Genomic DNA, 15,099 nt, shown 5'->3' on the forward strand with positions numbered 1-15,099 from the left:
AAAGAGAGAGCTTCGATTCACGAAAGTTTCAGCGATGTTCATAACATATAGCGCATTTGACGATAGATTGAATTTAATGTTTTAATAAAATTATGTTTGGAATATGTTACATTAAAAACAGAAAAAAAAATCGGTTCATCGTTATTTCCATATTTCTGTTGTAACTTTTTGATAAAGCTTTTAACGTGTTTTATTTGAGTAACATTTTCGCATTATATTTAGCCGTAGGATACAGTAGCAAATTTTATCCAAAGGCTCATGACACATAATGTGGCTTATCAATTTTTCCTCTTATGACCTATATATTCCATCTTGTTTAGATCCTCTAATAGAAATTTATCTCGCAAAAGAGATTAATCCAAGAAATATGAAAATAAGACACGCAAATTTGATCGAACATTTAATTCAGCAAATATTTCCATAAAATTGCAATCCAATTCACCAAATAAAATAATCAAATGCGTACAAGTACCAAAATGTTAATACACTTCTGAAACTTTAAATAAAAAAAAGAAAAAAGGCAGAACTATCGGTCTCTCAATTAACAGAATGCTAAACGAAGAATCGCAGATCAAACGCTACATTTCAAATAATATTACGCTCACGTAAATTAAATCTGGCAGAATTTGAACGCGACAGGCGAGACGTAAGACTCGGCAGGACCATTCAATTTTACGTGTCTCCAAAAATCAGGTTTCTTTACATCTCAGTCTGATCTCTACAGATCCAAAAAGCAGTTCGTTTCGAATTCTACCAAAGCTACTCTCAAACAGAGGTACGTTAACAACAGTCGTGATCACCGAGCGATAACTATTTCCAGGATTTATTAATTATGAAACGATAATTACTGGCAACGGCTATTGATCGTCCAGAGGCGATTGTTTTCGGAATTTTCGGTCGACGAACGTCCCGTGGACGGCACGAAAATTTATTAAAACGATACAGTTTCGTCGGAGGAAATCTTCTCGCTTTTCAAACCAGGCACATCTGCTGTTCGTCACGTCACTACGGGTACACACGTATCCAAGTGTGTGTACACGCATACGCCGCAAGCCCTTTAATCCAGAATGGCGTGTGACAATATTAAAATATCGATTAGCCAACGTATGCGGCGTATGCACTTTGTCCTACGTACAAGGGTTGCACTTAAAAGGGACAACGCGCGCCGCATCGCAATCAGGGATCAGATTATGCTTGTTCGACAGAGATTGACCGATTGAAACTTTGCCTCGCGGTGTTTCATAGGAACATCAAATGAATTTATTTAATAGTTTCATATTTTCCACTTTCCGTATGCAGCTTTCTTCATTCGTAACATTCTTCTTGTGAGAATCTTTCGCATACACAAAGCATAAGAACATAATGACGTTACAAACAGTGGTTTTTAAATTCGCCTTATCTTTTTGCGATAAATGAACTTCCAGAAGTAAGTCATTCGTTTCTTGAGAATTCAATATTCCTCGTGGACTTACGCAATGAAATTAAGATAATAATAAAAAGTAGAATTGTCTAATTTGGCTCCTGGAGGCTCATTCAGATATTTTTTTTAGAATTTGACTTGCTTCTTTCTTTCGTACCAAGTTAGTGCAAAGTGCCAAATTGAACATACTCTTTAACGTTGTAGTTAATCTTTAATCGTAAATAGGTTGCGAATTTTTATACACTTATGCAAAATTTAAAGAGCCAAGAATATGCAGAATTCGTGTCATCTGTAAAAATGTATGAAATATTCAGAAGATAAATCTCTATATACGATAGACTCTGACTTACGATAAACGTAACATTTGTGAATATTGAATATTATTCATTATGCAGTGAATATTTTCCTTTAAAAAACTTTCTGCATTTATGAATCTATTTTTCAGCCATGGGATATTAAAAATACTGAAATTACGAAATCAATAAAAATGAACTTATTATATTTCCGTCTTATTATCTTCATATAGTATGTAGCGCATACAGTAAAATATATAAAATATTATATTATGAAAGAATAACTTCCAATGTCGTAATTTTTCCAAAAGTTTGTAAAATGAACACGTTAGAAGTCTATGAGAAATGCGTTTGAAAAAAAGCGTATTGAAGAGACGAAGAATATTTGGGAAATTATTTCGCGAACTATACCCACCGATTGAGGGTAGCTAGGTTTCGTGTGAAATCTTCCGTGAAAGGGTTGAAAGGAAGTATTCGTAGGATGACCAGGGTTTGGATGGTCGTTAAACAATGGCATTCCGAACGATTTGCCCGTAAACGTCGCGTGGGCCAATTTGTCGGGCAATTTCTGAGGAAAATCGTTCGGTCACTATCGCGAGCACCGGAAGACCATGTATTCGTATGCGACCACATTGTTCGTTATTTGATCCTACGATACCCCTGACGAATTTAGATTTTGCCATCAAATCGTATGTCACGTATATTTAGTATTTAATATATTAACAAAATTCTTTAATAGAAATTTAGTTGCATATTGCTTGATCAAGTTCTCGTTCGAAGATACGATTATTGTATGATGATAAATATAATAATAAATTAGTTTATCTGTTTTTTGTAAAACGGTTCTTTGTCCTTATTCACGTAGAAAATTTAATAAAAAGCTCAAAATGTACTATTGTACTAAATGTTTATATTAATTCATTGTAATTTTGAAGTTACGAAGAATTGTTTCTCAATAGCGTAGAATGTAGAGGCTTGTTATTAGCACAGAACTTCAACGGCGACCGGCTCGTTATGAACTGCTCGTTACACTCTGATCGGGCTCGTTGATCGACTTCGACGGTTAAAAGACAAAAGGAAAAGCCGGGCCCTTTCGGAAAAGCCGCGGCGGCTCGGCGGCTCGACGAAGTCACGTGTATTGGCTCGGCATACACGCACATACACATACATACTAACAATAGAAAGAGAGTAGTCTAGAACTAGATGATACGGTCATTTACGTTCTCACAATACGATATGTAAATTGAATAATTAAATTGTATTAAATTCTTCTTAAAATTAATCTTCGATTGAGGTTGTCGACTCATAGGTGATCGCACACGTATTTAAAATTTTCTAGTATGTTATATATCATCCATTCTATGTAATAATGTGAAAATGTAATTCTTGCAAACTTAATAATACCAAGATGCGCTAACTATAATTTTAATGTACAGATAATTTTCTCATTTTCTTTTTCTTAATAATTTTTATGCGCCAGCTCCATACAGAACTTTCAAATTTCCAATGATTTCCATTGCCGCAGTACTTTTTTCGCAACACCATTCACGTTATAAAGTGGAACTCTATAAATCGTGATCGATGCGCTTCTCTATCGGCCGCATCTTCAGTAAGGGCAGAAGCATCCATAGAGAGAGAAGATGGTGGAAAATCTAAAGAAATAATCCTAACGGATGGCCGGCCGCGACGTTTGCATATGAAAAGCGTCCGCCTGTGAATCGATACACCTTTATTATGCTCGAGCACTTGCTTATCTTCCTCGGTGTCGGGTCCCCTCTTCAACGAGTTCGAGGGAACTCGGTAATATCATCGACTTCCGGTCGACGAAAGCTCGCCCGAGGGCCAGACGCGTGAAACAATATGCCAAATTTTCACGGTTTGCCACTCGATGACCCCTCATTCGTGACGTGACTCGTCCCTTTCTTCGCTTTCTAATTTTCTCCTCGCCGGGGTCAGCCAAGTTCGCACTCGAAAAGGTTCGTCGAATCGATGACGCGGTGAAAATTAAGTGGTTTTTCTTCCTGTTTCTGCGGTATCGCGCTCCTTTGTTTTACCGCTTGTCGAGATAACCGTGTAGTCGTTTCAGTTTTGTTTGGAAATTCTGTTGAATAGTAGAAGCGGTCAACTCAAATTAGAAAAGTTTTATTATGTTCGTCGAGATGTTCTATTTGTCAGGATCGTATATTACGAGTTCGTTTAATGATTTCTACAAATCGAAGATATAAGTTGCATCATGAAATAAGCTACGTCTTGAAGTCATCTGTATGAAATATAAGTAATATTGGAAAAATATTCATTGTCGTTGAAAATGTGATCGATGAATACGTTCTGCCATGAATGGAACGTTAATGTTTCTGTACTTATGAGAACATGTACATAATATGCAAAAAATATTTAAAATGTCCAAGGTAACGAACTTGTTGTAGTTGTTAACAAGTGTATTTTTAATGTATTAATGTATTGCAGGTAAAAATGTATAACAGGTAACTATAATAATTTGTAATAGATAGGACGAATCTCTATTTAATTACTATTTCTTTAGTTGTGTCCATAAAAATACAATATAAATTTGTATAAAAATCCCGAATGTATCTATCATCATCTTCCCCTGTAGACTGCATATACGATCACGTTTGAACTTCAGACTTCAGCCTCGAAGCCGACGCAACGTTGGTAGACGTTGGAACGAGGTTATCTGCGAGGAATCACGGTATTTTCCCTCTTCCATTCCGCGAGCGTTTCTTACCACGACGCGTAAACGCAAACGTAATCGTGGTGAAAGGTCAGCGAGGCGGAGAAGAAAAATCTGTCGCCCACCCGGCAGCCTCGTTATTCTACTTAGCACCTTGTTACACGCGGCGATATGTGTTCTATTGTGTATTGTCGCGGGGTATATCCTATCGCTTATGAAGCTGACGTCCCTCGAGTTGTTTCTAATTTAATTTAGGATTCATTGTTTACGTGTCCCATTGTCGCCAGGATCCGCGCCAGTGTGATTCATTTATTGGACATCGTTGATACACGCTTCTGTGTGTTCCACGCGGCTCTCAAGCAGTTTCTCTTGAATAATTTCAGTAACGAGACCGAGGTGTGACCAAAAATCGTTAATAATTCGTTGTTTTCCTGTTCCATTGGTATTCGGAATTTTTATCTCTTTTCTTTTTTTTTTTTTTTTTTTTTTTTTTGAATATTCTACGTATTCGTCGTGGTTTCAACACTTTTTGATGGATTGAATACTGGCTATGTGAATCGTTCAGAAGTTATGCGGATTGGCTTTATAAATTAAACTGCGTGCAAACAGGATAATTGCAAACATTGTTTTGTGAGAACTATTTTTGAAATTTACAGTTATTTGCGCTATTCTTCTATGATCAATAAATTTATGAAAATGTGGTTTCTTTGCTGAGATGTCGAGTACTAATTACGTATCTGGATAAGCGACATTCCTAAGTTTATAGAAAGCGGAGTTGATCGATTTAAGTTCGAAAAAGCTCATATGTATTTGGTACTAAATGCTTGCTAGTAGTTAGTTTCTTTATTGCTTTTTATAAACAATCCATGATTTTCTTTTTCATTGATTCACAGTTAATTTAAAAGATATTTACGATAAAGCAACGTGAAAGATCGCAAAGTATAACTAGCACTGGAAATAGAAGAATCTACATGAACTATAGAACCTGATCATTTTACTCGCAAGTCGTACTGCTTTTATACGATTTAAAGAGAATTCAGAAGAGTAAACGATCGACGAGAACGTTCCGTTTGGTGTAACAAACGACTCAATTCGAATGGAATAAGAAACTTAAGTAAAATGTAAGATCTTATTTAGAGGAGGTTCGGCTTTAAGACTCTCGCTTCCAGACTTCCTTCAACGACAAAGATCTTCCCCTATCTCGAACAGCCATTTAATTAGGACCGCTTTTATTTTTCCCAGATCTTTTGTCTCTCCGGTTGACTTTTCTTCCCGATGTTAAATCAGTCTGAAACGGTATAATAGGTGAACCGATCCCCAACTTTTTAATTTTCTAACACGCTTCCCTTCCACGTTCGATCTAACTGTGTAATTCTTTGCTTATGTTGTATTCTAACACTAACTCGTTTATACTAATCACAGAACTTTTCTCCCAATATTTTATTGAAATTGATAAATATATTAACTCCTGATAAGTATGAGTTCACGATTATATAACATATAAGACGAAAGCAAGTGGCATATTAAAGAGATAAGGTATGCTTTGAAAGGAATACAATTTGCTAAAAGCACATGTCATTATTTAAAAGAATCGTCAAATATTCAAATTCACGGAACACAAATATAAACTTCAATTTCATGTATCTTGAGACATGTTATGAATTATTTTCAATCCTCACTCATATAACTTAAATTGCATTTTTCCTCGTTCGTAATCTCAACTATCGTTACACCTCAAAGGAAAAATCCCTCTGCTTACAAGCTCCACATCGTCTCTCCATGTTTCTTCCAAACAAATTTAATTCACAAACACCCTAACGTCCGGAATCACGAGTTCTCTGAATATGTCCCTGATCCTCCGTTCAATGGCATTTCCGCGGTACGAAACAAGGGACCATCGCAACGTCTGTTCCGTTTTCCTTCCATTTTTTTCTCGTCTTCTTTCATCCTCTTTTACGAGAGGGTGGCCACGAATTAATAAAATCCTACGGACACCCTAGCATCGCGTAGAGCGTCGTCTCCGGAGCGTGAAAAATGGCCGAAAATCTGATATTCCGGATTAAAAACATTGAAATTCAAAACCAGTTCCTCCCGCGGTCGTCGACGGAGCGAGAGGCAGGGTCGAGAAGTCGTTAAGGGTCAGTTTCAGTCTGAACCGATCCCCATTCGCCTCGAGCCTGCCTTTTCAACCCCCCGACTATGGAGCATCGTTGTCGGGGATATTATTTTTAAGCCCCGGCGTGGCCGCAATTTGACACAGCCGCGCCGTTTGAATTCCGAATTCAATCGGCAGACCCGATTTCTATCCCGATTCCGCGAAATTAAGGGTGCCTCGAAAATTGATAGCCAGTTGAACTTACTATATACGTGGGTCGGACACACGTTAGACACACATGTTCTCGCGGTGGTGTCGCCTTGCCCCTCTACAATTTTGACGAGAGATTTTTTTCCCCGTGTTTCCATATATCATCGTGGTTCACGGTAATCTTCTGGACTGTTTGATGCGGTTGCAACTTATCGTACGCGTGATCGCCCGTAGGAGTGTTGCTCAGGGGTGTAATATTTTATACGATTTTCGATCCTTCCTTATCTTAGGCGTGATCAAGGCTTTTTCAACAGTTTTCTACTTAATACCATTTTTCGTTATTCGGAATGTAAATATCATGTCTTTTACATCACGGTAATAGTCAGTGTTTTTCTTGTACATAGACAGATCGCTGATGCATTTCTGTATCTTTACATGGGCAAGTAAATTCATACAGACTGATCAACGACCCTGGAGACTTGTTATATTTTAATTTTATCTAAAGTTGACCGAAGTCGTTCCCCTTCGCATTAAATATTAAATATTCTCGTTTTATGAAAGAAGAGCAATCCACAAGCTTCGAAGTCCAGAAGTTTTCAGAGATTCGTCTACCGTTGTACTATTTGTGATGAGAAAATTAATTCTTTAAAATTAAAAAACCTTTGCACCTTGTAGCTGTTCGTATCAACATAGTCCCACATATTCGTAAAATACTCTATTTGTCAATTTACTATAAATTAACGATATATCTTCCTTCAGTGAGTTCTTTTCCAAAAATCTATACTTTCAAGTATTTAACCGAGACCATCTGCATTATCCTGTTTCAGAACCACGATGGCTGCAGTGCTCGCAGTGTTCCAGAAGACTATCCTCAGCGTGGGAGATGCTCCAGCACGTACAAAGCGTGCACGGCGCCCGTCTTTACACTTCCTCGTCGTCATCGACGAACTCCTCGTCGAACACACCCGCGCCAAGTCCACCAACGCCCACACCCACTCACACGCATCACCTGAGCCCACCCAACCACCTGAACCTAAGCAGTAAATCCACCGGAAGCTCATCCACGGGAAACTCATCCGGCGGCACGAGTTCTAGCGGTAGTAGCAGTGGACGACAACAACTTCAATCCTCAGCGTCCCTTGTTGGCGATCCGCTTCACAGTTTTCTAAGGTTACCTCAGCACCTCGAACGAAGCTTCCCACCCATGTTTAGGCCGGACTTTTTGGCCTTGAATCCTCTGGCAGGGTATAGAGGTCTTCAGGAGTTACAGACTGCCACGAGAAACCTCCAAAATCTTGGCGATCCGCTTCGAGGTATGGATGGTTTAAATTTGGGAGATCCTTTGGTCCGTAGTTCATTGGACTCCTTGAACAATGCCCGGAATCTGGCGAACCTGGCCGAACTGTCGCACGGCCGTGGTCTCGCCGGTCAAGCGCATCCTCCTCCACTCGAGGCCAATCTGGATTTTTACTCGGCGCGCCTAAGGAGCCTCGCTAATCCGTCCTTAGGCGCGGCTCCACCTAGTAGCGGTAATTCGACGACGAATTCGAACCCACCCGCCCCGGTACCACCTGTACCTGTACCGAGCACCGTCCAACAGCAGCAACAACCAGTAGCACAAAATCACAGTCAACCTGTCGAACCTCCCAGCCCGGCGTCGAACAACGCTACAATACTGACACATAACAATCATCAAAAGGAGAATTCGCCGCCTTGCTACAGTCAAAGCCCGGTTGGTCATCATAACAATAATAATTCGACCGATAGCGAGAAGACCAGTCCACCTGTCGCCTCGACGCCCATCATCGCAGACTCCGTATCAGAAACGATCTACTCGTGCGAGGTCTGTGACAAGAAGTTCCGTTTCCAGTCGAATCTCATCGTGCATCGAAGAAGTCACAGGGACAAGGAGAGACAATATGGACAGGATGGAACGCAGGATGGACAAACGACGCCGACGAGGTGCGAAGTTTGCGAAATGGAGATTCCAAGCTTTGCCGAGTTGAGGAAACACATGAGAAAAGAACACCAGGAGAATCTGAACGCGGCTAGCCCTCAAGGGAGCGTCGAAACTGTTCCGGACGATGGTTCCAGTTGCGATGAGAATATGGATCTCGATGAAGCGGACGAGAATGAACAGAAAGGGGAAAGGGAAGATAACGAAGAGAATACACCAGAGGATCTGAGTACTACTCAAGGTCAAAGCGGAGAAGAAAGCGGTGGTAGAATAGAGCAGAAACCAGCCAGTTTAGTCGGTGATTTGATGGAAAAGTTTGGATTAAGTAACATCGCACAGTACTCGGAGGCTTATAGGCAGGCTCTGCAGGAGAACCATCGGGGCGGTTTCATTAAAACGGAATCGCCGTCTAACATGACCAACTCTCTGAACAACAACAAGGAGAAAGACAGTGCGTTATCGCCCACGAACTTCAATTCCTCAACTACACCTAATATATTCTCGGGTCAGGGTTTTCCCAGATCTTCGGGGCCGGACTTCGGTGGCCTTTGGCTACCGAGTCCTCATTACCTAGAAAACAATGAATTCCGTAAAGCAACGAAGGCTACCACGTCCAGTTTAGCCCTTCAAGGTTTACCAAGTCCTTTATTGAAAAAGGAACGAAGTGGCAGGAACGATACGTGCGAGTATTGCGGCAAAGTATTCAAGAATTGCTCGAACCTGACGGTACACAGGCGATCTCACACAGGAGAAAAACCGTACAAGTGCGAGTTGTGCTCGTACGCATGTGCACAAAGCTCGAAACTGACTAGGCACATGAAGACACACGGTAGACACGGGAAAGATACGTACAAATGTCGCTTCTGCGAGATGCCATTCTCGGTGCCAAGCACGTTGGAGAAGCACATGAGAAAGTGCGTGGTTGTGGTGCAGCAAGGTCCAAAACTAGGCATGCCATACCCTGGTAGTCAAGACGAGGACTCGTCGTTGAGTACCAAGGACACTTGATCTTGGAACGGAAGCCTACCGCCGATCCCGCCACTGTGGCCACACAGGCCACCTTACCCGGTGTACTGAAGAGGGGATCTCCTTCCTTGGAAGTGAAACAGAGGGCAGAAAGGCGAATCCTGGACGAAGGCAATGAACCTTAAAATGTCGAGACGAAGACACGGTTGCAGTATACTCCAAATGATCTTCTCTGGTCAAATGTCCAGGATCGCCTCTCAGTGTTGGAGGAGGCGGTAGGTCGGTGAACGAGGAAACAGCCGATCGATATGACCTGGAAACGGTCTCGGCAACACAAGGAATGTATATCATTGTATAAACGAAGAACAACGACAAATGTCAGCCTCGAAAGTTAAAAAGCCACGTTTGAGGACTTCAAGATGAAAAAGAAAGGTTTCCAAATTGGAGGAAACCGAATATAAAGAAAAATTCAAACTAGTTCGATGAATGAAGAGGATTTTAAACATTGAACTAGAGAAACGAACGAATGGTTACCACTTTGCGAGTCTCAGCAAAACTATTTAAAAAAGAGTAAATAGTTATAAATAAAGAAACTATAAATATGAATATATATAAATATACATATTATATACATAAAGAGTATAAAAATATATGTAAATGTATAAATAAATATAAAATCGCGAGAGGATGAATTATACAAAATATAAATATTATACATAGGATAATGAACATAGTAACTTTATTATCGCATTTGAAGATTATTTATTTAATAATGATAGAGAATATTATCGCATACTAATATACTGTATAACGTAATATATGTATATATGTGTAATGGAGGCCCGTGTTCACGTGTATATGTATGTACATTACGTTATATAATATGAAAAAACCTGCAACCAGTTCGTACGTATAGCGTTTAGGGTGAAAGGTGGAAAAGATGGGGCGAGAGAGGAGTGATTTAGAGGTTTAGGAGGGGAAAAATAATCTTTTTGTACATTGCACCAACGACGTCGCTTCGATATATCGAGCGTCTCTCTTTGTTTTCTAAGAACAAGAAGAAGAAGAAGAAAATGCGAAAAAAAGCCAGAAAATAAAAGTGGCAGATTATTCTTCTCCATCGAGAAGAAGGATAATCACGTGAGCGATTTCGAAGTTATCCTTTGTGTATGTATATAAGCGCGAAACATCGATATTCGAAAAACCTCAAATCCACCCTTAAATAATACCACAACAGCGTTTAGCTATCGATGATTAGGAATACAGAGAATATTTGATGTACGATTAATCGTATACAGCGTGAACCGGAAGTGTGCGCTGCGTTTTTTCTAGATTTTAAGCTCCACCCCCGATCCTATGTAAAATATATCATAGTACTTTTATTGTCTATTAATATTATCTAATATTATTATATATGTTTCTATTATTGCTTATTATTAATATTATTATTGTCATTATTAACATTAATTATTGACTTTATTATTATTATTATTATATTATTATTATTGTCATACTGATTATTATTATTATTATTCATTGCCACTATTATTAACGCGGTTACAAGCGACTGTAAGCGCTGTCTTCATTATTTTATCTCCGCTATTATTAAATTATTATCGAAGATGATGTTTTACATGGTTAAGAAGATGCCAAAGTTGTTTAGGTTTATCGGCGCGATGATCGTTGACCGAAGATGTTCGTCGAAGGCTCTCTATCGAAACTTCTCTTTGTTGTTTTCGCGATGGCGCTATGTTAAACGGATTTTTAAAAAAGGGCGTCTAATTAACGTTCGATAGCTAGTCATAAAAATTTGTCTATTCACGTTCACAGAAAAAATCGAATAAAAATTAAAAGAAATTAATGCAGATAATAAAAGAATTATAACGAAGAAAATAAAAGTAACAAAAAGGTGATAAAACTAAATTCGGGAAAAATAATAGCGATGATTTGGAAAAAATACGATCTGTAGACGTTGAAAAGACAGTTTTGTGGTTGGCTCGTGTGAAGGGCGTTCGAGAAATCTTCGACGGTCATTTTGCGGTCGCAAAACACGCTGGCGCTATTATTATAGCGCGTTTGTTCGTTGGTTATATTTATTGCCGTCGCGGCTGATCGGATATCGCGCGGCTTTCGCAGGATCGAGAACGCGGATCGTTGATCCTGCGAAAATCGTCGTGTCCACCAAGTGGCGCGTCCAAACGATGCGACGGTTGGTTAACTGATTATTCTTTTACTTTCTCCCTTTTTTTCGTTGGAAGAAACCGAAGACTGAGGTACTTACATATTGTATTCGCACGATCGATGCATCCAGCGTTCAATTATCTTTCCTTTTCTCTTACGTTCCATTATACTGCGTACCGTATAGTTCTGTTTCTTCCCCTTTCGTTTTTTTTTTCCTTCGTTCATTTCGTTTTCCCGAAAAACGCCTCGTTGTAAACGTTTTCGAAGGGGACTGTTCCTAAATAAAAAAAAAAAAAGATGATCTAGGCAATAAGATAAAGAGTAACTGGAGTATAGTATGTATGTGCGTTTCTCGATTTTTGTGTATGTATGAGTTCGTTGAAACTGTGCGTCTGCGCGTTAAAGGAAAAAAGATCGAACGTTAGTTTGTTCAATTTTTCCGTGCGTTGTGTATTGTATGAGTGTCAATAACGAGTGAGTAATAAAGGGATAAAAGGAGAAAAAAACTCATATCAAGATAGTTGTCTCGGTGTTAGACGTGTACGGCCCTAGGTAAAAGGCAAAATGATAAAAAAATGAAAATCTCGTTATCTAGTTAAAGAAAAAAAAAAAGCGTTTGTTAGATTGATTCTGAAATACGTACATGCCAGGCTCCGTTTATACGATATATTGTAAATATATGGCACTGCCCGTAGCAAAAATGGGAAACGAATACAGGGAGGTGGAGAACCGGGCGGAGAATAAGGCAGACGAACATGATCGTCGGCGTTCAAACGTGAGAAATAAATAAAAATCATCATAATATTAATTGCATCAATCTTTTTCGTGCACACGAGAACGCGTCGTTTCGTTCATCATTATCTTCGAGGATGTTTGTTGGCCATTTTATTGGCACGTGAACATTATAAGAATACGAATAATAAAAGAGAAACAAATGGGGCAATTATCTAAAAGATGGATATTTCGTCCTTCTTGAATGCTTTCGAAAAGTTTAATTCTGTAAAACAACAAGATAGAATTAAATCAAAGGAATGGTAAAAAGAAAGAAAAAGAATTATGAGTTCACAGAATGACCTTAATCCGCGAGACGATGCGACGAAACGCGCGCTTCGTTTCCAAAAGTTTCTCTCGTCTTTCTTATTCGAATTCATCCCACATAGGACCAAGTTCCCTGCCTCACGAAGCGAACATAGGAAAAAAAAAAAAAAAGAAAAAGAAAAAGAACACAATCACACACGCAAATCTCGCGGCGGGCGATTCGATCGACAGGAGACGATGAGTAAATTCGCCGCGAAAGTGGAATCTTCCAGAACGAATTCCAGACGACGAAACCTGAAGTTTCTTTCACGTGGGTGAAATAAATCGTGTTATTTCGCCTCGCCGTGTCCTGTCGATCGATTTCTAACGTTTCTACACAGGGTAAACCACGTAAAATGGTAAAAGATAATCCCAGACGAAATAAAAATAAATAAATAAATAAAGCGAAGAGCAAAACGTCAGAAGTATAGCGAATTGAAGTATCTAGACAGTTAAATAAAATAAATAAACAAGAAGAAAAATATGAAGAAGTATTTCCTATAATATAGTAAGCGACAGGATGGGAAATGAGCCACACGCAAGATGAACGCGGCAGGATGCGCGGAAACGGAGGCGAACAAAAACAGTCGGTAGCAGGGAAATTGGATTTTTAGCATGAAATCTTCTGATCCAGGGTAAAAATAATCCGAAGCTCGGTTTCTAGACACGGTACGACTGGGTTTTCAAGACCTGGCAACACTTTCGAACACTTTAAACAAAAATAAAGAAAAATGAAAAATCAGAAAAAACCGAGGATCGACATTAAGGCAATACGAGAAAACAAGGCATCTTCGGGCAAAGACTGGCCAAAGTTCGCGACACATCCTTTGACCAGATTTTCCACGGGGAGGTCCGTAATTATAAACATAGCAGATACGGTGTATGTCTTGTGCGATTCAAATAAACCACATTGTTTTTAAATAATTCGTGTCATGTTAATATACTCCCATTCTGGTTTTTGTATTAAACACTATCTTTATTAATTCTCTTATAAATTAATATTTCTCAGATTGGTTTTTGAAGTAATTAGATTCACTAAGACTTCCACTATTACTGACGTACACGTTGCGTTTTATCAATTGTTTCAATAATATATACTGATGTAGCGGCACAGGGGTCAAAGGACGATGGAAATCGAGAGCAACTCGTGTTGTTTTGCCTCGGAACATTGACACAGTCTTGACGCATGAAACGTAATGATAAAAAAACCGGGCAAAACAATATCGCCGCTACACGCAACCGTCGAATAAAAACGAATTTGAATTTTCCGTCTCTCCTCGACTAGTATTTACTCTCTTCCTCTCTTTCTCTCTCTCGACAGTATTTATACTTATATTTATTTAATTTATTCCAAATATATTTGACGGGTCGCAACAGTAATTTCTCGTTCTCGTTATTCTATACTATAATCCTTTATACTATCCACCACACTGACATATTGGTTTGGGTTAGATTTTTGTTTTTCAGCATTGAAATGTATATTGCGTAATAATAATTATTTAGTATTTTTATCGATTGATTTTTGACAGTAACTCGCTCAAATAATGATTGTTAACGAAGCTAGGTATAATAATATTCCTTGTAAAAAGAGCATTTTGTTCCTGAGGAAAGAAAGATTTCAGTAACAGTAAAAGGTATTGACTCACTAATTGACTTATAGCAATTCCAAAAAAATGTTATTTTAAATAATACAATAATTTCACGTAAATTATTTTCACGATTAAATTTATATCACGTGATCGTTAGATAAAAGATATTGTACCAGATTAATCCTATGTTTTAATGGAAAGGGATAAGGGAGGAAGATAAGTATATATCAATGTACAAGATTTATTTAAATAATTTTTTTCAACCAAGTAGAATCTTTAACTCAAAAATACAGTCACAAATATAATTCGTATAAATGAATATCAATACAATTTAAGAAATATTTCTGAAGATCCTCGATTCATAATCGTTAAATGATCTATTAAATTATTTAACATTATTTTATATGACAAAAACTTTAAATAGAATTTAGAAAAACGATCTTAAAAGTTAAGATTGAGTAATCAATCTTAAATCTAAATCAAACTGTTTCGGTCATCCACGACCCAAAAGTATCAGTCGAGGATAAATTTCAATTCATACGATCTTGACGAACGATCGTCTTCCTCGATTACAAGAGCGAATTTATGCGAGAATAATTGATCGATCTCACGCCAGATC

The 15,099-nt window shown here is 38.5% G+C and overlaps 1 protein-coding gene across 1 annotated transcript in view; it reads left to right on the plus strand.

The window, feature by feature from the left end:
* LOC132908712 (B-cell lymphoma/leukemia 11A) overlaps window positions 1-13,279 on the plus strand; it is a 48,142-nt gene extending 34,863 nt beyond the window's left edge. Inside the window, exon 3 of the mRNA XM_060962970.1 lies at window positions 7,538-13,279. Within this exon, the coding sequence (XP_060818953.1) occupies window positions 7,538-9,675 (2,138 nt within the window). The 3' untranslated portion in view covers window positions 9,676-13,279. The remainder of the gene's footprint in view (window positions 1-7,537) is intronic.
* Window positions 13,280-15,099: the final 1,820 nt, after the last annotated feature.

Source organism: Bombus pascuorum, chromosome 7 (genome assembly GCF_905332965.1).
Source record: "Bombus pascuorum chromosome 7, iyBomPasc1.1, whole genome shotgun sequence".
Classification (NCBI taxonomy): Eukaryota; Metazoa; Arthropoda; class Insecta; order Hymenoptera; family Apidae; genus Bombus; species Bombus pascuorum.